Source organism: Motacilla alba, chromosome 21 (assembly GCF_015832195.1).
Source record: "Motacilla alba alba isolate MOTALB_02 chromosome 21, Motacilla_alba_V1.0_pri, whole genome shotgun sequence".
Lineage (NCBI taxonomy): Eukaryota > Metazoa > Chordata > Aves > Passeriformes > Motacillidae > Motacilla > Motacilla alba.
Window position 1 is genome coordinate 6781605 of NC_052036.1, and position 27135 is coordinate 6808739.

The 27135-nt window shown below is 49.4% G+C and overlaps 1 protein-coding gene across 5 annotated transcripts in view; it reads right to left on the reverse strand.

Moving 5' to 3' along the window:
• Positions 1 to 27135, reverse strand: part of UBR4 (ubiquitin protein ligase E3 component n-recognin 4) — an 83053-nt gene that overhangs the window by 25072 nt on the left and 30846 nt on the right. The window contains exons 47-80 of one of the 5 annotated variants that reach the window (XM_038159457.1): positions 26828 to 26991; positions 25750 to 25966; positions 25159 to 25375; positions 23789 to 23821; positions 22637 to 22700; positions 22089 to 22223; positions 21598 to 21772; positions 21230 to 21367; positions 20675 to 20796; positions 19985 to 20096; positions 19347 to 19477; positions 19033 to 19210; positions 18739 to 18843; positions 18115 to 18270; positions 16770 to 16938; positions 15849 to 15945; positions 15345 to 15452; positions 14750 to 14866; positions 12863 to 13072; positions 12013 to 12162; positions 11151 to 11378; positions 10980 to 11058; positions 10040 to 10282; positions 8993 to 9161; positions 8348 to 8492; positions 7614 to 7699; positions 7046 to 7133; positions 6346 to 6539; positions 5042 to 5281; positions 3547 to 3685; positions 2918 to 3043; positions 2633 to 2761; positions 884 to 1227; positions 86 to 176 (exon numbers count right to left, since the gene is read on the reverse strand). In XM_038159457.1, coding sequence (XP_038015385.1) covers positions 86 to 176; positions 884 to 1227; positions 2633 to 2761; positions 2918 to 3043; positions 3547 to 3685; positions 5042 to 5281; positions 6346 to 6539; positions 7046 to 7133; positions 7614 to 7699; positions 8348 to 8492; positions 8993 to 9161; positions 10040 to 10282; positions 10980 to 11058; positions 11151 to 11378; positions 12013 to 12162; positions 12863 to 13072; positions 14750 to 14866; positions 15345 to 15452; positions 15849 to 15945; positions 16770 to 16938; positions 18115 to 18270; positions 18739 to 18843; positions 19033 to 19210; positions 19347 to 19477; positions 19985 to 20096; positions 20675 to 20796; positions 21230 to 21367; positions 21598 to 21772; positions 22089 to 22223; positions 22637 to 22700; positions 23789 to 23821; positions 25159 to 25375; positions 25750 to 25966; positions 26828 to 26991 — 5099 coding nt within the window. The remainder of the gene's footprint in view (positions 1 to 85; positions 177 to 883; positions 1228 to 2632; positions 2762 to 2917; positions 3044 to 3546; positions 3686 to 5041; positions 5282 to 6345; positions 6540 to 7045; positions 7134 to 7613; positions 7700 to 8347; positions 8493 to 8992; positions 9162 to 10039; positions 10283 to 10979; positions 11059 to 11150; positions 11379 to 12012; positions 12163 to 12862; positions 13073 to 14749; positions 14867 to 15344; positions 15453 to 15848; positions 15946 to 16769; positions 16939 to 18114; positions 18271 to 18738; positions 18844 to 19032; positions 19211 to 19346; positions 19478 to 19984; positions 20097 to 20674; positions 20797 to 21229; positions 21368 to 21597; positions 21773 to 22088; positions 22224 to 22636; positions 22701 to 23788; positions 23822 to 25158; positions 25376 to 25749; positions 25967 to 26827; positions 26992 to 27135) is intronic. The other 4 variants (XM_038159459.1, XM_038159458.1, XM_038159461.1 and 1 more) reach the window with 4 other exon arrangements.

Consider the following 27135-nt stretch of genomic DNA (forward strand, 5'->3'; position numbering starts at 1 on the left):
ATGAGAGAGAAGATGCAATGATTAGAATACACCAGCAGTGCAGAGGGGCAGAACAAAGAAAGAGGAAAACACTGGAGTCTCTCACCAAGTCTGGATTTGCCCAGTGTCCCTTCAGTGCTGCAGAAACCTTCCCAATGATTAAATCATTCATTTGCTGTGTGGCCTCTGGATTGTCCCTGATTCCAGGAGGAAAAAGACAACAGCGTTATGCTCTGCTTGTACTAAATGCCAAAAGCTCCGGGGGTTTCAGCTCAGCTGGTAACAAGTGCACAGGGAGTTGGGGGTTACACTTTGCTGGTGTACAACACACCCATGGCAGGGGTGGGACTCTGAGGTCCCTTCCAGCCCAGACCACTTTGTGATTCTAAGGTAACTCTCCCTGTGAGGCTTTCCCTTCCTGAGGAGGCTTTCCTGATGCCTTTTTGGGACTACCTTAAAATAGAGCCAGACAAAATTAAGGGAATAAAAAGTACTGAAGGGCCCTCAGGTACATCTCGGGCAGACAAAGCCCCCCAGGGGCTGCACCCAAAAATGGACCGTGGGGCACAGGTTTGCACACTTTTCTAACTTTGGTCCATTCGCGTATTGGGGGTTAATCCTCCAATTGCAGCTTCAGGTGATGAAGTCATTCACCCCAGGCTTGCTCCCCCAGCTCCCTTTTGTTCAGTCTCTGGGGCCTGGGGCAGTGAGGTGTCCTTGATTGCCCGGCCTGGAGAGGAATTGTTGTGTGTGCCCCAAACGGGAGAGCAGCAGCTGACACTGCGTGTGGAGCGTGGAGCTCCACTCTGAAGAGCTGCAGGGTCACAAACACATGGGAAATACAAGAGCTGAAGCCCTCAGGCATCCCTCCCGAGGACGAGGCTCTCCCCAGAGCAGCTCTCACCTGGTCAGGAGGCACATGAGCTGCCGCACCTCCTCCCGCATGGCGGCCGCGCCCCGGCGCAGGTTGTAGTCGAAGAGCTCCCGGATGAGCCCCTGGGCCACCAGGATGTGGCGGATGGCGCCGTTGGTGGCCAGGGCCCGCAGCAGGGTGATGCAGTGCTCGGTGACGGCCGAGGCGCAGCCGTAGCACTTGGTGGAGGAGGTGTGGCCGCAGCCCAGCACGGACAGGGCGCGGTACTGGCTGGCCGTGAGCGTGGGCAGCGCCGAGCTGCGCGAAGACTTGGTGGCCGCCTCGCGCTGCTGCAGGTCGTACTCCAGCAGCTCCTTCCGGGAGGCAAACACTTTCTGGGAACACAGAGGAGGAACTGTGAGCCGGCACACAGTGCCACTCCCAGACGCAGGTTACTTTCACTGAGTATTTTGGGGAGAAATATTTTTGAGAGGAATGACGGATTTGTCTTTACAAACAAGCTGTGGGTCTGCTGCTAGATAAAACCAGCACCGAGAGATAAAAGAAACAATGGGAAGGATTCCAGTGATTGATGAATGGAAAAAGATATTTGCTTTTAAAAATAAACTTTAGGTTTGCTGATAAATGAAATTGGATATTGAAAGATGAAAGAAACAATGCGGAAAAACCCTAAATTCCGTAAGAATTAAAAATTAAAAGGGAGGGTTATACACTAGAGGGGAATCTTAGTATCAGGTGTTTTGGGAAGTCTGCATCTCCAAAGTACCTCAGCCAATGGGGAAAGAGAGAAGGGAAATGTAGCCAGAATATTAGGATAAAACGGAGGCTTTGTCCTCCAAAAATTGGAGAGACCCCAGAAGAATGCCCCACGGCCTCTCCCTTTATTCGAATAAAGTAAAAGGACTCCTGTGTCTCCTTTTTGGACATGAACCTCTGGTGTTTGTGGATTAATTTTCCTGACATTTTTAACAAAGTGTTTCCAAACTTGAAATTCTTCATGGCAAGAGGAGACTTGGGAAATCCATAAGGAATATCAGCCTAACTCTCATTTATCACAGGATCACACAGAATCACCAGGTTGGAAGAGACCTTAAAGATCATGGAGTCCAACCCAGCCCCAGCACCTCAACTCAACCCTGGCACCCAGTGCCACATCCAGGCTTTGTTAAACACACCCAGGGATGGTGACTCCACCACCTCCCCAGGCAGAACATTCCAGAGCTTTATCACTTTATCCTCCCTGCTGTTTATACTACATGCAATATAACACTGGAAATGTGACAAATCCATAGTATTAGTCACTATTAATACTGGCAGGGTAAGTCAGAGTAATTTATTATTTATAGAGAGAGCCAAATATATTTAATATGCTTAAAAATCACAGCCAAAAGGACATTCATGATATACCAGGTTTTCCAGTGTTTATGTGACTTGTTGAGCACAAATAAATACATTTAATTATAAAACACTTCTGTAGGTCACCTTTTAGACTGGTGTGTTTTTAAACACTTGGATACATGCAAAAATTCAATTCTCTTTAATTAACCATCTGTTCAGTCTCCTGCTCTTCATGATGTAGCTGCTGAGAAAACCAGTTTCACAAGCTAGCTGAAATTTTAGTAATTAATACATAGCTTTTAGAAATTATTACTATTTCCCCTGAAAATATGCAGCTGACCACCTGCTGTTAATGATATCATTAAATGAAGAATGGCAACATCTTGGGCTTTTTTTCCCTAATAAACACCTGGCCCAAATCCAAACCAAAACACATAGTACCTGGATGATTTTGGAAAGTTCATCAAAGGAGTTCTTGCAGTCCCCACAGTACTCCTGGGCTAACTGCAGGATGTACCTGTTCACACTGGCTGAGGTAGAACTGATCCCTCCACTGCTGCCCGACTCGTCCTGGAACGGGGAAAGCAAAGAGGAATCACAAAGGGGGGCTCCACACAAAAACAACAACAGCAGAGCAGCACCTGAGGCACGGACTGCCTCGGGCAGAGCCAAGGCCAGTGTGTCCCCAGCCTGAGTTCTGTGCAAGCTCCACCTGGCCCTGGTTACCTGGGGCTTTTCAGGGGCTGCCTCGTTCACTTTGCACAGGAGGTTCTCCAGCTGCGGGCGGTGTCCCATCAGCTGGTGATACACCCTGTCAGCCTTGTCCAGCAGAGTGTTGATGTTTGTCACTGCCTACCAAGGGAAAAGGAAAAGAAACTCTTATTTCATCTTCAGAACTACAGCCAAGCTCCAAGTCTTCTCTTTTGCTTTGCTCTGGGGGGAAAAATCACTAAATTGTGACCCTGCAGCCTGGTTCTGCCCTGAGAAGCACTGTGGTGACACTAATGAGCACTACATCAGCAATGTGACACTACACCGAGCACACTGATCCTTTGGGACAGGACACAGAGTGCACAGGGTTCTTCATTCATTAGCAGGGTTCCTCACGTGGGATGGGAAGCAAACAGAAGAACCCAAATCCATCCCCTTCTACAGCAAGGCAAAGAGATGCAGTCAGTTCAAAAGTGAGGCACTGAATGATGTTGTCTGAAGAATTACTTGTCTGGGGGAGCACGGCACAAACCCAGAACGCATCGGTCAGTGAGGAGCCTTGAAGGAGCACTGATTTTGGCAGGGGATGGAGCCCTGCTGTCCCCACAGTGGCCCAGAGCTCCAGGATCTCCTGGCAGCCCCACCTTCTTGCGATCCTCCTCGTTCTCGATGGGGTCCACGGCGCAGCAGGGCTTGGCGTAGAGCATGAAGTCGAAGCGGGCGTATTTACAGAAGCCACAGGCATTGCACAGGAAGGGATCCTTCTCATCGTAATTGATGGACCTGGAAGGAAGGCAGCAGCTCAAAACCTGCAGCTCAAGGCAATGGAAAATAGGAATGGACTCAGGTAAAACAGATGGGTGACTAAAAACACCTCGGTGACCAGACTGCCCTGGGCAAGGGAAATACTTGAGAATCAAAACCTACAGATCAGGCAGCAAAAGAAGTCCTCCCAGCAGTGCCACTTTCTGACTGGAAAAAGCAGGAACAGAAACTGTTCCTAACAATTCCACTTTAATGACAGCAATTCCCGGTAGAAAGTCAGGCTGGGACACTGCGTCCTTTAGGAGAACACAGATGAAGGAACTGATCTGGTTTGTAGGGTCTGGGCTTTGCAGTGGGACTGGCTGCAGCACTTCTCACCCCACTGCAGAGCAGGGCAGCAGCCAGACCTGATTTTTATCTCCCAGAATTCCAGAAAGGATGTGGAAACCTTTCCACACACCAGCAATCACCAGGAAAGAGCCCGCTAAACACCTCGAATCCCATGAGAATTAGAGAAGAATAGGGACAACAATAAGGGGAAAGAGATACCAGATAAGGAGACAAAAGTGACAAAAGAGAAGGATTTCTAAGGCTGTAGTAAAGTGTGAATAGCACACAGTAAATTACCCCTGAGCCCGCTCTGAATGAGGAGAGCACAACAAAAGCCATGAATAGAACTGTCTGTCCAGCCCAGCCAGGGATCCTGGGGGAAGCCCGGCAATCCCCCAGCTGAACTCCAGCCTCCAGCCCAGGCAGGCCAAAAATAACCTGCTCCGGGGAATTCTGTGGTGTGAACTTCGAGGGCTGGATGTGAAACTTCAGCTGGCTGAGAATTGTGCTCCCAGGCTCCCTTTGTTAGCCTGCATTACATTAAATCCCTGTAAGCCTGTTTTATACTTCTCCACTAATTTGATTGTGTGCTTGTATTAACCAGAATGGGGGATTTACATGGCAGGGGGTGTGGGGCACCCGGGAGGGCTCTGGGGGACACTCACACCTGCACTTGTGGCACTGCTACATGCTCTGGGGACACACAGTGACACCCACAGACCTGCACTTTGGGCACTGGGGACACACGAGGACTCTGGGGACACACACAGTGACACTGGAGACACTCAGGGACCTGCACTTGTGGCACTGCTACATGCTCTGGGGACACACAGTGACACCCACAGACCTGCACTTTGGGCACTGGTAGATGTTCTGGGGACACACGAGGACTCTGGGGACACACACAGTGACACTGGAGACACTCAGGGACCTGCACTCGCGGCACTGCTACATGCTCTGGGGACACTGGGGACACACAGTGACACTGGTACGTGTTCTGGGGACGCACGGTGACACTGGGGACACACAGCGACACGCACAGACCTGCACTTGTGGCACTGGTAGACGTTCTCGCCGCAGTTGCCGCACACGCCGGGGTTGGCGGGCACCGAGGCGCTGCAGCGCGGGCACTGCAGGGTCTCCGTGGACGCCTGGTAGTTCTCGTAGAAGTCGGCGAACTCGATCATCAGGTTGGAGGCCACGATGGGCAGGGGCAGATCAATCTTCACCTCCGTCTGCCCCGGCGTCAGCTGCACCTTCTTGGCCTTGTGCCAGCGTGCCGGCCTGGAGGAGGGACGGGAGGGGAAGGAAGGGAAGAAAAGGAAAGCGAAGGAAAGGAGAGGAGAGGAAGGTTTTCCAGAGGGAAGTTCCCTCCCCACCCACGTGTGAGGAAAAGCCAAATGCAACCGTCTCGGCTCCAAATCTCCTTTAACTGGGATGAATGGAGAGCAGTTCTAGGATTCGTTTCCTTAGCTTCTGTATTGACATGATATGTAGCCAGAAATACATTTTAAGCCTTTATCCTCTTCATAGAGAGAGACTGTTTGGGATTAAAGAGCTGTTGATGCCTCATGGAAAAACTTTAATTCTACAGACATTTTCTAGGGATTTTCACCCCCATTTTTTTATTAGTAAGGACATTTGCATGAAAACAGGATATTTATTTCCTAAAGATCTCATCTGCTCCCACTGCTTATTCTCAACCTGAAGTCAGAATCCTCTCTTTGTGACATCATAATCCTCTCCACAGCAGCCACTTGTGATGTCACAGAGGATTAAGACTTCAAATAAGCAATAAGCGGCGGGCACAGATTAATCCCTAAGCCAGAGAGATCTGATTCTGGTGAGAACATCTCAAGAAGTAAGAGGGGGAAACACATAAGCAGAACTGGCTCCAGACAGAGCGTGTTGAAAAGGAGCCATTTCTGGTAGGTAAAGCAGAGCTGAGAGTGAGACCATCCAACTTCTAATTTTAATTCTGCTCTATGGCTTCAAACAAACAATGTTAATGCTTTCAGCATTCCTGGACATGCTGCAAAGTCCAAATCCCTTTTGGAGTCAAACTACCCATGAAGTGCTCTCGGTATTACTACTGGTTCCCACACAATTAAGTCAGGTGCTTAAAAGCGAGGCTGGACAAAACTGGAATCCACAAATTTTACAGACATTTTTCAAGCTTCAGAGGAAATCTGGATCTTTGCTTCAACAATTGTAGGGGATTCAGAACAATCCCACCCAATGTGGGCTGAGAGTGATGAGTAATAATCTGAGGAGGAACTTTGGGAAAAACAAGAAGCCAAGGGAACGAATCTGATTCAGAGACTGCACGCAAAACTTGATGAACATACTTGTTCTTCAGCTCCACGATGGCCTGCACAGTCCTGTTGTTGTAGTAGAGGTTGATGGTTCTCACCATCTTGGTTCGTTTCAGGTCCCCAATCTTCACAGTCACCTTGCTGATGGTGTGGCTGCCAATGAGCTTCACCACCTGCTGCGTGGTCGTGTAGCGCGTGTCCACTTTGATGGACGAGAGCTTGATGTACTGGGGAGACAAACCAAGGACACACTGCCTGTCTGAGGCACCCCAAAACCTCAGGGGCACAGGAAACCACATCTGGAAAGGGTTGGGATCCCTGCTGTACTGGGGAGATAAACCAAGGACACACTGCCTGTCTGAGGGCACCCCAAAACCTCAGGGGCATGGGAAACCACACCTGGAAAGGGTTGGGATCCCCACAACTGGAAAGAATTTAATAACTGCAGTTAATGCTGGTGTCATGCAGAGCAGCTGGAGCTGTGCCAGGGGACGGTCAGGCTGGAGATCAGGAAAGGTTCTTCCCCAGAGGGTGCTGGCACTGCCCAGGCTCCCCAGCGAATGGGCACGGCCCCGAGGCTGCCAGAGCTCCAGGAGCGTTTGGACACCACTCCCAGGGATGCCCAGGGTGGGGTTGTTGGGACTTCTGTGCAGAGCCAGGGGTTGGATTTGATCCTGGTGGGCCATTTCCAAGCAAGGATATTCCATGGCTGTGTGATTCCAGGGTTACTTACACAGAAAGGCACCTCAGGGTTGTTGCAGACAAGGCAAGGATCACTCTCCAGGTAGTAGCCATCAAATTCCACGAGTCCAGACAATGTGCTGGAACAAGGGAACAACATTCACACATGGACTTGGGCAATTGCTGCTTTAAACCCAGGCCTTTTAACCAGAACCATTTTAATTTCCCCCATTTCCCAGTCCCAGTGTGTAACAGAACTGTTACAATGTAAATCACACTTGAAATAACAGCTTTCAACTAAGCATTTTTACTGTAATTGTCAATGGCCAAGGTGCGACCAAGAACATAACACTCAAACCTGCAAATCTCTATTCTCCAGCTGGGCCTAAGATTTCATAACATTTACTGACAGTGAAAGTAAAAGAGTTCAAGCCAAGCCCTGCTGATAGAGCCCAGCATCAGGTTCCATCTGGCAGAAAGGACTCTGCTGCTCTCCCAAGCCCAGCAGGCACAGAAGCTCAGCAGGGCCCATCCCCACCACCATCCCTGGGCATTCCCGCAAGGAGGGAGCTCAGCTGAAAGCCCTTCAGTGACAAGGACCAAAGGCAGAAGTGACTCACTTGTAGATGTTGGAGTTGGGGTGGTTGGTGAGAATGTGGTTTTGAGTCCGGAGGATCTCCACGGCTTTTTGGGAATATTCCTTCAGCTGAAATAAAACCAGGCAAAGACAGTCTTCAAAACAATGCTTTTATTGCTACACAGACACAAATATCCTCATCTTGTGGTGTTGCAGGTGCCCAAAAGAAGTACACACCACACCCACAGGAATTTATGAGTTTAAGTCATTACCCAGGGCTGTAATTGATCCTAAAATTTGAGATTTACACAGTAAGTGCTGTTTGTCAGTCAATCCCTGCAAATGCCTGCCAAGATTTTTACAGCATTCCCCACTCTTTAAACATACTCATGCAAGTACCAATGGTACTCAATCCCACTGATCCCCTAAAAGAGGCCACAACTTCCTTTGCTCAAAAACCATGGTTACAAAAGATTTCTAGGAGTAGCAATATCAAAAATCTATAAACTGGAGCTGTCAGATCCACAAAAGCCTCCTGTGGGAAAGAGGTATTTTTCTCAATAAATAAAAAGCTCACCAGCACAATTTCACCACCAAAACAGTAACACAAAACCCCATACTTCCAAATTCTTTAAGGACCCTGCTTTTTTTTTAACATTAAAGTTCTAATAACATGAAAAATTTCCAGCAGAAGCTCTTCTGACAGAAAATCTGTGCCAGCTGTATCATAAATGAGCACCTGGGATGCTGTACCTCCCTTCTGGGATGTCACTGTACCTTTTTCTCAGTCTGTTGTGTTTTCAGGGAGAAGTATCCCAGGAGATCTACAAACTGGGCAGCCTTTCTTCCATAGGCTGGGAGCTCTGGCCAGATGGACCACATGAGATCCAGCAGTAACTCCTGCTGGGACTTGTTGGAGTTCCTGTTGGGTGGATCACAGACAATCAGGGTTCTTGTGCAGAAGGAGAACATGAGCTCCAGTCCACCCAAGTGGGAAACCATCATCTTGCATTGTTCACAGAGCTAAATCCCACCAGCCCTTGAACCCACCTGCTTTCCAGCACTCCAAAACAAAAGCAGCTGTCCTGCAACAACTGAACGGAGCTCTGAAGGAGTCCAGCCCCCTAAAGCACTCCTTTCCCCACACAGCTCCCAACTTTTCACGGTGGCAGTCTAGATCTGCCTCAGAAATTCACTTTGCCCACAAACACCTGCTCCTGGTCATGACAGGAGTCAGATTCTGCAGACAGAAATAAAGTGCTTCTTGCAGGTGACAATTGAGATTGATCACGGGTAAGTCACAACTTCCACCTCCAGCCCCAGTAACTGCAAACCACGAGGGCAATTCCAGAGGGGCCCAACACCTGCAGGCTCCAGTGTCCTTAGAGAGAGGCTCTGGCCCCGAGCCAGCCCCAGGCTCACCTGTAAATGTGCAGGGCCAGGCAGTGGGCCTGCCACCTCACTGAGGAGGAGTTGGATTCCAGCAGGAAGCAGCGCAGGAACTGGATGAGGGTCTCCTTGTCAGCAAACTTGTTCAGCTGGTTCACCAGGGCCGTACACAGCTGGTCCTCCTGGCTGCCTGAACCCTCACCTATGGACACAGGGAAGGCTTTAGGGAGAAGATAAATGCAGCACCTCACTGGCAGGCCACTCTCCTATTTCAAAGAGTCAGGATAATGGGGACAAATTATTATGTTTCAGGTAACAAGAAAGTTTAATATTCCTGTCTTTTTCAAAAATATAACCCAGCACTCCTGACTAACAGGAAAAAAACTGCAGGAAAACTTGCCAGTGAGGACGTGAGAAATGTGCTACACATCCTGATAAAAAGAAAAGGACTGACCATGAGGCAATGAAAAGACTCACAGAGAACCATCTGATGGTGAAAGCCAAAGCGGTTCCTTGAAGAAAAGCCAAGAGAGAATTTATGCCCGTGACTTTTATAGGGAAGCTTAATTACTTTCCCAGGACTGTGGATATTCATTAAGCAGCAGCCCTGGCTCCAGCAGCGCTTCCAAAGCAGCCAGAGGAAACAAGTCTGAACACAATCACTGCAGAGCACAGCTAACTGGGTGTGCATCCCCAGGATTTGTTTTAATCCTCGTGAGCCTTTCAGCCTCCTACAACCCAGGACAGGCAAGTTAAGTGGAAGCTGCTTCATCACTAGATTAGGTAACACCATTAGACAACTTCAAACCCACTCAAGGCCATAAACACAGTAGGTTTGGGATGTCCTCAGCACGTGATTTCAGCCCCACTCTCAGGACACACTGCTTCGCTCTAGTGCCATCCACATATGGGAAAATTGCTCCTCTCCCTAGATTGTGGCTGTGGGTGCCTTTGCCACGAGCCATGACCCTTTCCCAACAGCAGGATTTATCATCCAGTTCTTTCTGAACAGAGTAAGAAAGGCTGTGAGGAGCAGACTTGCTCCCTAAAACCACAGGACAGGCCCCAGCTGCCCCTCACCCTCTCGCTCCTTCTCCTTTTCCTCCTTCTTGCTCTTTTTGGTGGAGGATTTGCTCTGCGCTGCCGCCTGCCCGGAGCCTGATGCTGCCGGAGCAGAGGTGGAAGAGGTGCTGGAAGCTCCAGAGGATGAAGCCACAGACAGCACTTTGCTGCCACACAGAGCACAAGACAACAGCTGCAGGAGAACCGGGGACACTCCTTCGTCTACCAGGAAGCTGACTTGGAGCAGGAAATAGAGAACCGCTGCGGAGGAAAGGGGAAAATGTTTGAATCACACAATCATGGAATATCCTGAGCTGGAAAAGGCCCACAGGGATTGAATCCCACCCCGGCCCTGCACACACACCCCAACAATCCCCCCCTGTGCATCCCTGGGAGCATTGTCCAAATGCTCCTGGAGCTCTGGCAGCCTCGGGGCTGTGTCCATTCCCTGGGGAGCCTGGGCAGTGCCAGCACCCTCTGGGGAAGAACCTTTCCCTGATATTCAACCTAACCCTGCCCTGACAAAGCTCCATGCCACTAAAGCCTGAACTAAAAAAGAAAAGAAAGAAACAAAAAAGGAAAAAAAGCAGCCTAAACCAAAAGCCTTTGTACACAAGAACCAAACTCCCAGAACTGTCCTGTCCCTGGAACATAGAAGCCTAACACTGGGGTACACCAGGTACAGTGGCTCATCCCAAATTACTCTCTGGGACAATGGCAGCACAAGCAAGAGAACACAGATCTCCTGTTCCTCTAAGTTATCCATTACACCACATTTTGCTTTTTAGCCAAGGACCGGATGCAATTAGGGCACTGGGATAATTAGTACTGGAAACAGTTCAGTCCTAGCAAAATCCTCAGCTGTGTCTCCCCTTCTCTGCTGAGCATCCCCATCTGAGCCACCTCGATCCCAACCACGACACTACTGTTCCCCAGATGCTGCAGAGACAGAACTCACAGTCATCCTTGATGCAGAATTTCTGCCAGTTCACTGTTCTCTGCGTGGCAATCTCTGCACAAGCCTTCAAATGTTCCATCTGCAGGCACAAAGGGATGGCATCAAAGAGCACATCAGCACTCCTGTCACACCAGCACCACCCCAAGGCCCTTTCCCTGCTCCTGCCCTTACCAGGGAGATCAGGGTGTCGTACTGCAGGGCAGAGCCCGAGCTGGCTGTCACCACGCTGGCCCTCAGGAAGATGCCCTGCTCCTCCAGGAGCTTCTTGATGCCCCGCACGTGCGAGTCCAGGGTGTGCAGGTCCCGCAGCTGCCGGTACTTGTCCTTGGAGCCGCAGATGAACAGCAGCAGCTTGCGCACCTGGCGGCGCACGAACGGCGTCTGCTGGATCATCAGGTACTGCAGAGGGAAGGCAGGGCAGGGTGAGCTCACCAGGGCCACAGTGGCCACCAAAAATGAGTGTTTTCTTCCAAAAAGTAAACAGATGGGAGATGATTACACCCAGCTTTAATCCTGTAAGTCCCAGGCAGGATAGACACTGCACAGCAGCACTGCACCACTTGCTGGAAACCATCCCTTGTCATCTCCAACCTCAAATAAACACCCAACCAAGGCTAATTAAGAAATCCTAACTCATACTTGTGTAAATGTAAGATAACTTGTTATGTAAAGTAGGAAGAAAACTGAAAAGACAAACACTAAATATCTTCCTGATTTCTTTCTTAAGGCCCAAGTACCAACAGCTGAGCATGATGTTACATTTTTCCATCTCACAGCAGGTTTTCTCTCTAAGCTTTGTGGCAGCAATCACTGAGTTTCAAGAAATAACAGCAACCTCATTTTTCATGTATATTTTCCTACAGATTCCTGTTCAACAGGAACACACAAAGTCAACAGTCCACTTTCTTTCAAGGGGATTAAAAATACAAGATGGAGCTGAGATCAGCTCTGCAAAAGCTCATCTCTCCCATGAAAGAAATCATTATTGGAGTTTTCTTGCGGAAATCTGCAGGTGTATCATGTTCTTGCTTACCTCAGACAAAAAGTAGAACCAGGAGTGATCAAAGATGGGTGGGGGGATGCGGGAGTTCGTGTCTGCAATCTTCTTGATCTGGTAGGGCAGGCGCAGCACCATCTCTGTCAGGAGCTGAGTGTAGGCCTCAAAAACATCTGCAGCATGACCCTGGCAGCAAGAGAAATCCCTCAGGCTCTGAGCACACCCAGTGTGGTGCCATGATGAACGACGGGGTGCTTTTGCTGATTTTTTAAAACCAAGGGATTTCTGCCCCTTTGCAGCTCAAAGAACGTTCCCAAATGATGCATAAGAACCTGCACAAGGCCTTGAACTGGATGGCAGCTGGGAGGATGCACTAAGCTGGCCTGAAGTAATAAAGCAGTTCAACTCAGGAGCTTTCAGCTTAGGAGACATTCTTACATTTAATCAGGCTTTTTGCACCTGTACAAACACCAAACCATGGCATAACGGCACCACAGTGGTAGAACAAGCCTGGGAATTACTGTAGAAATTCCCATCCACCATTCCACTTCCTTGGCACACTAAGTTCAGGAATTCTGCGGGCCAAGCACAGGGAGTCACAGGCTGGATGGAGCAGCTTCCCTTCAAGATAATTAACAATTCCTCCAGAAACACCTCCACAGAACTCCTGGGTTAGGAGTGCACCAAGGGATGCAGTGAGAGATGGGAGAGATGCTGGGCTGCCCTCTGAGAACTCGGAGCACTCCAATTTGTAACTCTGAGCTACAGGATGGATTTTGGTTGCTCTTCTAAGTGCAAACCCCTTGTGCAGGGCTGCTTTCCCAGCTCTGCGCAGCCTCCTCTCAGTGCAGGCCCTGCACAGCTCCCAGCACAGGGCAGGACTCACCTTCACGTACTGGCGGAGGAAAAAGGGGCTCATGTCAGGGGGAGAGGAAGTGGTGTGAGGCTTCAGCAGCTGGCTGGTGGCCACAGGCTCCTCGTCGTTCTGCTGGCTCTTCCAGTACTCCAGCAGGGACTTGAGCACGTGCAGACAGTAATCAACAGCACCAGAGCTCAGCAAGGCAGCTGCTGTGGCACTGGAGATCAGGGAGGAAGCCTGGAATAGAGGGAAGGAGCTGGATCAGGAACACACCTGGGAACCTGCAGCGGGGAGAGCTGGGGCAGCCCTGAGCACCTGCTGACTATGTGGGCAAGAGAGCAGGTCTGGATGAAACTTCGCAGGCAGCTTTTAAGTTTGGGGTTTGTTTGAGGTTGGGGTTTTTTTTGTGTTTATGAAAAGCAACTCAAATATTTACAGAGACTCTTTTGAACAAGTGCTTAGTAAAGGAAAACAAATAAAATCTCCTCTTAAGTCTAATCTCCCCTCGACACATGTGCCAGAGGCCACTCTGCTGTGGATTAGACGACTAGGGCTTTTTTCCCTTCTTTTTTTCCCCCCTTCTTTTTCTTTTTTTAAGTTGGGATTTCTATTTGTTTATCTGGGATTTGGCCAGCTGGGCGTGAATCCTGGTAGAGAAAGAGTCCCTGTTGCAGCTGCCGCTCACAGGCTCTGCTCCACCCAGGTATTGCTCCACCTGCATTCTGCAAGACGAGGAGCTTTGATTTCTGTGGGAAGCTCAAGTGAGTAACAAAGGCTGGAGAAAAAGCTACTGTAAATAAAACTATTAAAGCAGCCCTGTAAATCCAAACAAACCCCACAGCTCATAAGCTCATTAAAATTTGATGCAGTTCAGACTAAATTTTTTAACCTCTATGCTTTTTTATTAATCTCCTTCCCACCACACATACTGCTTTTTATGCCTTATTACTGTACCTTTTAGCAACAAATATCTAAGGAATCCTCTTAGCGACTTTTACGTTGACACAGCAGCATATTGCTTTCCAATAATCACATTACAAATCCCCTTTAACCCCTTCAGCCCTGGTGAGATGCAAGGGAAAAATCTGCCAGACCGTTTTAAGTAACATCATTAATGTGCTGCCCTGAGCTCAGTCTGGAACCATGCACAAAACGAGAGCATCCGATTGTCTTTACACGGCTGCTTCCTCCAGCCCCAGTTTCAAAACTCTTTTTCCACAAGAGTTCAGTAACACTACAGGTTCCCTATAAATGTTTCCAAAGCACTCTCAAGGATGATTCAGTTTTACACTTGTCATTTCAGTTAGCAGCTTTTACATTGTTTTTGATGAAAAAAGTTCCCCAAGCACATCATGGAATCCCAGAATGGCTTGGGTTGAAAGGGACCTCGAAGTTCATCCTATTCCACCCTCTGCCATAGGCAGGGACATCTTCTGCTGTCCCACATTGCTCCAAGCCCTGTCCAACCTGGCCTTGGACACTTGCACAGATCCAGGGCCAGCCAAAGCTTCTCTGGGCAATCTCCACCCTCACAGGGAAGGATTTCTTCCCAATATCTGACCCAGATTTCCCCTCTTTCAGTTTGAACCCTTTCCCCCTTGGCCTGTCACTCCAGCTCATGATGAGAAGTCTCCCTCTAGCTTTCCTGTAGCCCCTTCAGACCCTGGAAGGTGTTGTGGGGTCTCCACACAACCTTCTCCTCTCCAGGCGGAGCATTCCCAACTCTCCCAGCCCGTCCCCATAGGGGAGGTGCTCCAGTCCCCTCCATGGCCTCCTCTGCACTTGCCCCAACAATTCCATGAGTTCTCATGTTGAGAACACCAGAACTGTGTTCAGTGCTCCAAGTGGGGTCTTATGAGAGCTGAGTAAAGGGGGAGAAAATCATCCCCTGACGAAGCAATTTGGAGAATGTACCTCACAAATGGAAGTCTTGGATCCTGACTTGGTCCTGGACATGAAGACACTGAGCAGCCTCATCACCACCAAGTGCACCTCGTTCACAGGGGAGCGCTCGTTTTTCTTGGACACATCCTGCAGGAAAAGACACATCCTGCTTGCTCAATCCCAGAGCTGAGCAGTGTCCCAAGCCTCTCAAGTTCAGTGTTCTGATCCTCAGGAAGCATTTCTAATTTAAGCTCAAGCAGTAAGACTGAAAAAGCAGCACAAATGCCTCAACAGAAGGGTAGGCAGTGGCCTGGCTGCCAGAGAACAATCCCACACCAATGAAAAGCTACATATGTCAATCATGCATTTACTCATCATGGCTCTTCTCAGAGTTTAATTCCAGCAAAACAAATTTTCATGCTCATTTGTGGATGTCAGACCCAGGAAACAGTGGGAGTTCCACTCATGTCATTTTCTACCTTATGTGAAAGGAGGCAAGAGGAATAAACTGCCTGAACACATCCACACAGCAATGCTTCTGACTCCCAAACATTTCATTCCTCCAAGGAAAGAAACCCTGTCTAGAAGGAGCAAACTCAGAACATGAGCCCACACTGCACTTTACCTTTTTGTCCATGCCCAGCTCTGCAATCAGCTGGGACAGAAGGTTATCCAAAGCTCCCTTGTCTTTCTCATCATCTCCATCTAGGTCTGTTGTGAGCATCAGAATAACCTGGGAAGAGCAGCCAGAGAATTATTAGAGGGCAGGTTCCACATTATCAAGACAACTATTTATCTTTCACAAAACAGCACGGATTCTATCTTGATTTATTTGTGTTCTTTCCCAAATCCAGCCTGTGCCTCACATCCTAATATGAACATTCAGCATAAACCCACAAGACCTTCCCAAACACATTGGAGCTGAAGGATTGGAGCCCTCAGGCTCCCCGGTCAGCTGTAAAGTCACACTGAGTAAGGGCACAAGTCCAGCAAAAACCTGTGGGTAAGGAATGTTTTGCAACAGATGGACTCACACTGTGACTGGTCAGGAAGGAGAAAGGCAAGTGCATATAGAAATCAGTGACTGAACTGTTTGATTTGGGCCTAACTCTGAGCCCTCCTCACTCACCTGCATGTAAGGGATGGCTCGGACTCCCCCCACGTTCCTCAGCTGGGGCAGATTCTGCAGCAGCCTCTCCAGCAGCATCAGCCTGACCATGTGCAGCCTGGGGATCCAGAGGCAGTAATCAGACACAGCCCAGAACACACCACACCCAGCAGGGTCTCCAGGAGAGCACTGCAATCTGCCCCAGAAACCCTAAGCCATCAAATCCTCCCAGGGAGGACAGGACTTGCTCAGACTTCTCAGGGGAGTGATGCCAAAGATGCAGAGCACCTCTGACAACAGAGCCACACCACCCAGGCCTGGCCACCCAGGGACTGCAACTGCATGGGAACATCCTGCAAATCAGCTCCACACTGCTCTGGAGAAGGGACTGAGCACCTGCTCCCACAGAATGAAAAGCTGCCCATGTTCCCTAAGGACACTTGCACATGCTTTTGTCCTAACAGTGAATTTCACAGGCTCCCAAGATTTCAGTGATGCTGTGTTAACTAGACTCATGCAGCATTTTTTCATCACTTCCTAGAGGCAGCAGTTTTGTGGGACACACACTGGGTGTATTTATCACACCACATCATGATTGCACAGAGGGTGCACTGCCCAGGCTCCCCAGGAATGGGCACAGCCCCGAGGCTTGCCAGAGCTCCAGGAGCATTTGGACAACATTGGGATGCAGAGGGTGGGATTGCTGGGATGTCTGTGCAGGGCCAGGGGTTGGACTGGATGACATTTGTGGGTCCCTTCCACCTCAGGACATCCCATGATTTTGCAATGGCAGTTTGCTCTAGTCTGTGTTTCTGACTTTCCACTTTGGTTAGCCAGCAGTCACAAATCACGCTCCTGGCACTGCAGCCCCGCAGCCTCCTCCTCTGCAAACATCCCCCAGAGCACAGATGTTCTTCCTCAAGAGGAAACAAAGTCTCTTGCCTGTTGCTGGTGTGGACGTCCCCCTCTGCCTCCCCTTCTCCCTCGGAGCCCTCTCCCTCCTGCTGGCCCGTGGTGGTGCTGATGGCCCCCGTGCTGGAGCTGACGCTGCCCGGCCCCGCCGCGTGGCCCTCGGCCGTGGTGTCCCCGTAGGCGCTGCTCCGGCCGGACACTGGCAAAGGACAGGAAAACAGGGAAACACAACCTCAGCAACTCAACAAGCACCTTGCCTGCTGCGTACCCACCACCACAGCTGAGCTGCACTTTGGAGTGAATCGTGGTTCCAAGTAGATGCTGGCTTTGGTTCTCCTCTGAAAGCCACAAGAGAGGCTGAAGATGCATTTGTAGACATCTTTTCTTTGCCATCCTCATCTTTGTGGCCCAAATTGAACTGGTCCCAGAGCAGTAATTCAAACTCAGTCAGACAATGCTGGGATGGGCAGTGTGGACAATCAGACAATTTTTTTATAAGAGTCTCTGATTATTTTTCCTGGGTATCAGTCCCAAACTAAAAAGAGAGTAATTAATCCTATCTCATTCAAACTTAACCAGCAGCATAGTGAATTGTCTCAGTCTTGCTCTAGGCATTATGAGAGGCAAGGCCTCCAGGGAGACCTTTTGTGGCCTCCCATACCTTATAGAGTACTGGGCACTTATGGTACTTATGAAAAGCAGGAAGAGGGACTTGTTACATAGGGAGAGAGTGACAGGACCAGGGGCAGTGGCTTTAAGCTGAACAAGGGCAGGATTAGATGAGATATTAGGAAGAAATTCTTTACTCAGAGGGTGATGAAGCCCTGGCACAGGTTGCCCAGAGAAGCTACAGCTGCCCCATCCCTGGAAGTGTCCAAGGCCAGGTTGGACAGGGCTTGGAGTAACCTGGGATCGTGGAAGGTGTCCCTGCCTTGGGGTTAGTACAGGATGATCTTTAAGGTGCCTTCCCACCCAAACCATTCTGGGATTCAATGATTCTGTTATTACAGCCCAGCAACATCTACTGCGGATTCCACACTTCCAGAGAACCACGAAAAGCAGACAACATTCCATCTGTGGGCAGTGGGGCAGAACCCACAAAACAACAGATGGCAGCAGCCACTGGGAACTGAGATTCCCTCTGTACCAGGGATCACCCACAGGCTCCCATGGTGGGCAAGGCTGTGGTAGCAGGGAAGGAGCAGGGGTGCAGCAGCAGTGCAGGAGGGGGTGCAGCAGGGAGGGAGCAGGGGCTGCAGCAGGAGTGCAGCAGGGAGGGAGCAGGGGATGCAGCAGGAGTGCAGCAGGGAGGGAGCAGGGGCTGCAGCAGGAGTGCACCAGGGAGGGAGCAGGGGATGCAGGAGGGCTCACTCACCGCTGTGCTCCCCGGCCACCGAGTCCACGGCGCTGCCGCCGCTCTCTGAGCCCACGCTGCCGCCGTGCTCCGCGGGCGATGTCCGCAGCGTGGAGCCGTCCGTGGCCGCCGTGCTGCCCTCATCGTCGGAGGCTGGAGCTAAGAGAATAAAGAGAGCTGTTACAAGTAAAAACACTGCCTGGGAACAACTGCAAACGACGCTCGCGCTACCGGGGAAAGGCTGCAGGGATTGGGCTTGGGGACGGCTACAAACGGAAAGGGAGCTTGGGGGTGACCAGCAGGACAGTTAAAGCAGTGGAGGGGAGATATCCCGAGAGGAAAGCTTCTCTATCAAACACACAGGCATGCACAGTTACTTAAAGAACAATGTCTGGTTGTTTATAAATGCAAGGGAAATACAGCACATGCTTTGTTTTGTCTGCTTTAGTTTAAAGAGAGGAAATAACTTCCTCAGAAGTCTACAGTGAGAGTCAATCAAAGCAGGAAAAAGCTGTAAGTACACTCTCAGAAATACAAGAAGCCAAAGGTAATAATTGGCTCTTCCAAACCGTATTTGCAAACCAATTTTAAGGCATTACTTAGGTCAGAATGTGAAAAAGAAGATGCCTTGCAGTGAACAGTTACCTGATGCTGTTGTGTCCGAGAGTGTTCCAGCGTCGAGAGAGGAGGAGCTGGGAGCTTGGCCAGACAGTCCTAAGCTCTGCAGTCCAAGGGCACTGCTGCTGCTCCCTGCAAGCAGAGAACAACTTATGAGCATCTTTCTTAGAGAGAGTAAGTTAACTCTGGCATTTTCCGTACATTTCACTGTTCCGGTATCTTTGGTTCACTGGTGATGACACCAACAGCTTTGCCTTGTTTCTTTCCCAATTTTCCCAGTTTCCATCCCCTTTTTGCCTGCCAACAGTGCCCACATCTGACCTTGCTGATCTTGTTGCAGGCTCAGGGCAATAGCCAACTCCACCATTGTCTCATCATCTGCATCTGGAGGGATATCCAGCATGGGAGGGAATCCCTCTGCTCCAGCCAGGAGAGCCTCCAGAGGAGAAGGATTCCCATTATTCACGTTCTCAGAAGTCTCCAGAACCATGGATTCGGACTATGGAGAGGAAACACAGTGAGAGCTTTCCCCAGACCACGACCACTAAGGGAGCACTACAAGCAGGTTCATCAGAACTAAATTAACTCAAGTCCTGGCACACTTCAAAGGCTCCAAGGAGAAGCTCTGGACTCACCACCATCTCAAAGTCCCCGTGATCCACCTCGCTCTGCTCCTGGCTCTCCTGTCGGATGTGCTCTCCATTTGCTATCCCAGAGCTCTGCAGCTTGTCTTCTGCATCGTCATCATCATCATCATCCTTATCTCCTGAGTGGCAAAGCAGGAGTTCATAAATGCCCAGCTCCTCATCCCATCCCAAACCAGGCGGCTAATGCTGGGAAAAAACCCAAACTACCCTCAGTTACCAAGAGACTCCTGACACCTACAATTTGCTTCAATACTGAAAAACCTCTCTTGGATGGAGCTCTGATAATTTTGACCTGCACACATCTTTGACTGATTTATTAGAATCTGAAAACATACACAGAAATACTAACTCTAGATTACTACTCTAGATAAAATGATCAGATTTTCCTATCACTGAAAGGGGAATATCTCAGAGAGATCTCCTTTGTGAATCCCAAAATATCAATGAAAAGGTGAGAGTTTATTAAATAAAAAGGGGTTTAGGGGGCGAGGGAGAGCAAAATAAAGGAAAAAGGCTGATTTTAGTCTTTTTTACTCTCGGTTTATAGCAAGACCACTTTGTTTTCTTGTCCTTTGTGAGCAGTCAAGAAGGCGATGCTGGTTTAAGCAGAGGATGCCCTGGCGTACCCATGGGGGTGTTGCTGCGGGGGGACGATGGCAGGGTCACGTGTCGCCGCTTGTTCCGGGGTCTCAGCACCCTGATCAAAGCTTGCTTGCAGGAAAAGCTAACTGCTGGGTCCTGCAGGGTGAACAGTTCATCATTACACTCCTTAAGCTCGAAGTCCTTTTTCACAGCATTTGGAAAGATGGCTAAAAATGCACTTGTGACTCTTGTCAGTCATGGTTCATGTAGGACACGAGTCACCTCCCTGTTTCCCTCAGGAGCCACAAAGCAACACACTTGTAATCCCACATGCAGCACATGACAAACATTACTAGAACAAAAGGAGAGGGAGAATTCTCCATTCACTTCTGGCTGGGTGTTTTTGGCTGTATTTTGTGTCTGTACTATGTATTCGCATTCTGCCCACATTTAATTTTTCCCCCACTATAGAATCATAGAAACATTCAGATTGAAAAACCCTCTGAGATCAAGTCCAACCATAAACCCAACACTGCCAATCCCCCCAGCTCATGTCCCCAAGTGGCACATCTACACTTTTAAATTCCTCCAGGGGTGGGGACTCAACCACTGCTCCGGGCAGCCTGTGGCAGGCTGGAACACCCCTACCACTAAGAAATTTTTCTAGATGCCCAACCCAGGGGGCTCCCCTGGTGCAATTAGAGGCTGAGGCAGAGAAGAACAAGGTGACATACTGGGCAAAGTAACATCTGCATGTAGATCTTGGATGCAGTATGGATACAGTCCAGCTCACACGTGCAGTATCCATGGATAATATCCACCAAAGCATTGACTGTGGCTTCAACATGAGTGAGACCTAGCAGGAATAAAAGCAGGACTGAAATCAGCTCTCTCTGTATTTCAGCACAGAGTGAGGCACTGCAGGAAGCATCTTTTGTTTGCAGACTTCAAGGCACAGTGTTAACAGCACAAATATATTGATTTTCAATCCAGACTGAGCCAGTCCTGTCTGTCTGATGGAATATTGTGAACTCCATACACCAGCACCACTGAATATCCTCTACCACCACCCACGAAGACAAATGTGGGTAAATCAATCATCAGTCCCTTCTTCCTGGCACAATACACGTGCCCCTGAACAAAAGCTTTGAAGCAGAATCCGCAGCTCCACATCACAAAGCCCTCAGTGCAGCACTAGCATTGAAAAGCCATGTTCTCTGCTTACAAACTTCAAATAAACCCCTTCAGAAGCCACGGGCTTGCCAATAGCAAAGGAAGAGCTCTCGCACCTGGCAGGCAGGCAGGAGCCAGGAAGGCGTTTTTGGGTTTTGATGCATGGAGCTTCCAGAAGTGGTTCACCAGCTGGGTAATGAAGGTGCAGCCCTCTCCTTCCACGTGTTTCTGAGCCTCCTGCCCTTCTTCACTCTCTGCACAGATTAAAAAACACCTCTCAGAAATGTGCAGGGGAAAACCTTAACGAGGGTAACACCAAGTTTATTTGAAATGGCTTTTTTCAGAGGCTTTGATGTTCTCATCAGCAGGGTATCACACACCTACCAAATGTGTCAAATACAGTCTCTGCCACTCTGAACCCGACACCCCAGCACAGCTTCAATTATCGCAACAGAAACTTAGCGAAAATTACAGACTTATCTACCTGTTTCCAGCTGTGGCAGCTTTGATTCCGTGTAGTGGACCAGATTGTTGGGTCTCATAATAGCAATGGACCGAGCAGTGATGACCAGCCTCTGGAATACCTCGGGATCAAGGTCCTTTCCTTCTTTGGTTGAGGAAGTCAAATACTGAATGGCTTTGCTTAGCAGCGCTTGATCCTGTAGAGTGAGAGATAACACAGGCAAAGAAAAACAACTGACTGCAGCATGAGAAAGCAGCTGAAGCACAGCCACGGGACAGATCCTGAGGAAATCCAGCACTCCTCATCTAGGGAAGGGCAACCAATGCTAAAAGGTCACAGAATCACACAACTCTGGTGAAACACAGAAGCCAGCAGGGCAGGCAGCCGGAGCTAAAGGGAGATGAGACAGGAGGTTTGTGCTGCGTGGAGGAAGGGCTCTCTAGAGCTCTGATGCACTTCAGCCATGACCTGGCAGGTTCCAGGAGCCCCCAAATCCATGCCCTGGGCAGTACCTTGTGGTTGTGGTAGGCTGAACGGCTGGTGTGCAAGCTGGCCAGCAGGCTCTTGGTCTGCTGCTGCACACTGGAAGGGGCTGGCATGGACAGCAGCACAGTAGCCAGTTCCTGAGCTGCAATCTTATTCTTCTCCTAAGAACAGACAAACCCCATTATTCAGTATATTTACCATCACTCAGTGTACCTACAGCTCCCTTCCCTCAATACCCTTTTGATAGCTTCCCTCCATTTGCCACTGACATTTAGGGAAAGCTTCACATGTCTACACAAGTACTTTTGAGATTTATGGGCTCCTACCCTGCTGTTTCTGTAAACGAGGTCACTCTGCAGCACAAAAAGCCCACCAGCGCTAAATGCAAATGCCAATTGTCATTCTAAACTAGTTTCAAACGCTTTTGGCTAAGGCAACTTTCAGATCAGTGCTCTGAGCAAAAGGGATGCGGCTCTGCTCCTATCAGGCCCCCGGGGCTGCAGGAGGTAGTGCTGAGCTCGCCCCTCCTTCCCCCAGCTCCAAAGCTCAGGAATGTATTCAGAAAGTTACTTGCCTTCTCGTTGACTGGTCCCACAGCAAAGCAGCTTTCCAGCGCTTCTAAAGAACTCACTACTAGCCTGGAGGGAGAGAGGAAAGCAGGCTTGAGTACAGCAACCCTTCTCTCTCCTTAGCACTTTGCTTTATGCGGGCTACAGTCATGAGTAGCTCAGAGACAGCTAACGAATGCCAAGTACAAAATCAAAGCATGATAAAACCTGCCACAGGCACCATGCATATCATTTCATTGTGTTACAGACCAGAGTTAAACCTGGCTCACGCTCACAGACAAACTTAGGACTGCTTTAATAATCCACAGCTGAAAGACAGGGGCTTTTCTCTCCCAAAGAGGATAAAACATTTCCTTACGCAGCCTGCAGCAGGGATAACTTGGATTGTCTTGACAGTCCCAATTCACCATGGCCCCCAGACGTACAGATGACTGCAGATCAAGGCTGGCTATGACACATGGGAAAAAGCGGAACCGACTTTGCTAAGGGAGCAACGTTCTACTCGCTTGCTATTTTCACACAGGTTGCTCTTTCCAATTTGGAGTTTCAGCACAAAATATTCCAGAGGAAAATTAAGTCAGAGCACTGGGGGTGACCCCAAGTGAGGGATGCTGAGGTTCAAGCAGGCTGGGAAAACACTCGTCCCGAGGGAAATCCTGATTTACAAGTGGCAGCAAAGTCCCTGTAGCAGCACTCCATGCCCCCAGGTAGAACTACCTGAAATGCCATCTGACACACCAGAAGGAGCAGGAAGATACAGGAAAATGCAGGGAAGAGAGAGCATTAAGGGGAAAAATAGCAGTGTAGGATTGGAAGGTAGAAGGAACAATTGTCTGGTCTGGTGGTGATAAATAACATCCCCCTCCCCACAGCCACCCTCATAAAGCTTGGAGGGAACAGAAGTGGGATAAGAAGGCACAAGGAAGGAACAAAGCAGAGAGGAGTCTGTCAAATAAGCAACAGTTATGCTGTGTACAGCAAAAATCTGCAAACCACCTCATCTTTACATTTGCTAAACCATCTGCCATGCAATGACCAGAATGTAAAGAAGCAAATGTCACTTGGAAAACAAAAAAAACCCAGTCACCAAAAGCCACACCATGTGTTCTGTCTCTGACACACACTCACTCGTGCAGAGAAAAGGATGCCATACTAACCGGTCCAGGGTGGTTAGGGACTCAGTGTCAGAACTTTGGGGGAGCAAAGAAAAAGGAAAAAAAAATAAAAATGTGTAAAGCTCACAGAAAAACTCCCTAGAACACATTCTAAGCAAAAGGCAAATTAAATGGGGAAATCAGGAAGCCGGGGGAGCGTCAGTCTAAGCAGGGTCTCTACCTGGGCAGCACACATTGGTCTGGAGCAAAACAAAGACAGAGATGAGCCAGGTCACCTCACACAGAGAAGCCAAGCACCACTTAAAGCACCACCCAGGCTTAAATTCAAGTGCAGACACCACACTTGGATAGAAAAGCTGCCTCCCGCCTGCCATCAGCTGTTCCTACTCCAGAGAACCCTTCAGAAGGTAACACCAAATAGGAAGAACAGTTTTTTATATCCGAATTTTTAGAATATAATCCCACTGCTCCGAAAAAACAGAGAGCATGCCTGAGCTGAGAGGGACATCTTGTGGGGATGTCACAGCAGAGGAGGGAAGGAAAGGGAAAATAAACACAGGAAAAAATCCCATGAACTATTAGACAAAATATTAAAGGTTGGCTGAACAGGTCCTTCAACTGGGCCTAACTGGCACTTCAAGCCCTGAGCCTCCACCAGAGAATTTCAGTCAGACAAAATTAACCACCACTTCCTCACAGCTGAGCAGTGATTGTTTCCTCTGAAATGTTCATTTTCAGCAGTACCAGTTCCTCTTTGAGCTGTTTCTCTCCTGTCTTTGCTGCTTTTACAATCCTTACCATACAGACTGTATGAGTTCAAAGGAAAACACAGCGTGGACATAAGAAAGAACACAAGTTCTGTTTATTCACTAAATTTATGTCCAGGTCACCCTTGGGGTTTGGCTCTCAGCAGGGATATGGGGGAAAACCCAACACCTTCTCCAGCACAACAGCTCAGCCTGAGGCACGTGGGCTACAAGGCAAGTTGGTGGGAGCCACAAGCCTAAAGCAGGGTCACACATAAAGCCCTCCTCAAAACTGAGCTTAACTTCAGAGAGGCCTGACCTTTGTGAGCTCTAGAGACCAAAAAAAGGCCAACTTGAAATGAGAGAATGTACCATGGCAACAGAAATTGCTTTGAGCTCCTCGAGACTGCTGAAACATGAACTAGGCAGCACAAGCAAGCACACAGATCTACCCATCTACTACACCAGATCAACCAAGAGCCACCACAAACCCTCCTACCAAGATAATCAATCCCTGTTTTCAGTTGTTGCTGTCTAAGGCAGTGAGAACAACTCACTAATTCCCTCGAGTTCTCCAAGTCAGGAAAAGCACACAAGTGCACCCAAGTGCCCGTCACAACAACAACCCATTTCCAAGGAGAGATAAGGGAAAGACTGTGGAAATACCTCTCCAGGACAGTCCCACTGGCAGCAGCAGGGGCAGCTGACTCGGCGTCCCCAGTGCCATTCCCTTGGTTGAGGTTTGGGGGACAAACGTTGCTCACGGAAGCAGACGGGAAGTCCTCGGGGGGCTCGTCAGGCCAGCCAAACTGCTCTTTGGTTTTGCCATAAATTTTTATGGAATCCATCATGGTGACTCCAGCAGGATCCACAGAGGCTCCAACTGCAGCAATGAGAGAAATTTCTTAAAAACTGTTGCTTTTGGGTACAAACCAGCCTCATTTCACAGGACCAGGACAGCAATGACACTGTCATTAACACACAGCCACTGACAGTGCCATCTCCTTTGCAAGGCCACTTTCCTTCTCTTACCTCAGCACAAAATCATTGAGCTGAACTACTGAATGTTCACTCACAGCAGCAAGAAAGTGGGCCATAAATAAAGTTACCAAATGTTCAGGGTTCCCCCTTCAGACAGTTTTTGCAGTCAGGGCAAACAAATGGGCTGCGGCAACTCCCTGCTGTGAGGTGAAGCAGCTTCATCCCATCCAAACCAACCCATCAGCTGGTCAGACCAAGCAGTGCACGCAGCCTTACTGAAGATGGTGAGCTTCTTGTCAGCCTGCAGGGCCTCCTCGCGGGTGAAGGGGAAGTCGAACCAGCGGGCGCGGGTCATGTTGAGCTGCATGGTGCGCCCGAAGATCTCCAGGTAGGAGGGAGCTCGCTCGATGGCCTGCGTGCCGATCTGGATCCGCATGCCCGTCATCACCATCGTGCTGTTGTTGTTGGTCACTTCGATGGTGAAACCCCCAGGCTGCAGAGAACAAACCACAGCTCAAAAACTCCCTCTGAAGCCAAGGACACTGTACAGAGGTGCCTCCATGTTTACTGAATTACAGAACCACAGAATCACAGAATGACTTGATTGGAAGAGACCTTCAAGATCATCAAGTCCAACCCATGCCTTAAACACCTCAATTAAGCCATGGCACCAAGAGCCATATCCAGGCTTTTTTTGAACACATCCAGTGATGGTGACTCCACCACCTCCCTAGGCAGGCCATTACAGTATTTTATCACTCCTTCTGTGAAAAACTTCTTCCTAATATCCAACCTATATTTCCCCGACACAGCTTGAGACTGTGTCCTCTCGTTCTCACACCTGTTGCCTGGAGAAAGAGACCAACCCCACCTGACTACAACCACCCTTCAGGCAGTTGTAGGTGAGGTCACCTCTGAGTCTCCTTTTCTCCAGGCCGAACACCCCCAGCTCCCTCAGTTGTTCCTCACAGGGCTCGTGTTCCCAGCCCCTCTCCAGCCTCGTTGCCTCCTCTGGACGCGCTCGAGCGTCTCAATGTCCTTCCCAAACTGAGGGCCCAGCGCTGGACACAGTGCTCCAGGTGCGGCCTCGCCAGGGCGGAGCACAGGGGAAGAATGACCTCCCTGCTCCTGCTGGCCACGCTGTTCCTGATCCAGGCCAGGATGCCACTGGCCTGCTTGGCCACCAGGGCACACTGCTGGCTCACGTTCAGTCTGTTGTCAACCAGTACCCCCAGGTACAGCACTTGTGCGGGGTCATTTGAACAAAGCAGACTCTTTAAGGCAAGGCATGGTGACAACATGAACAGTAATGTCACCCAGAAGCCCAGGAGAGTCCCCAGACTGCCCCACTCACCTTTGTGTTGGCCACGTACATGCCGGTGGAATTGAGGCGGTGCTTTATCTGCTGGGCATTGTACACCTGCAGCAGGTCATTGCCCCCGAACTCCACGTCTGTGAGCTGCTGGTTGTGCTCAAAGAAGTCAATGGGGAAGTTCACCTGGCTGGATGTGCGAGTTGCTAGAAGGGGAAAGAGATCTTTATGACAAAAGATGTTCTGAACAGGCAAAGTTGTAAAAAACCTGCAGAAACAACTCGCCTCCTTTGGAAAGTATTTCTATATGCATCTGTTGGATTTTTTACTATCAAACTTATGAAGAAGGT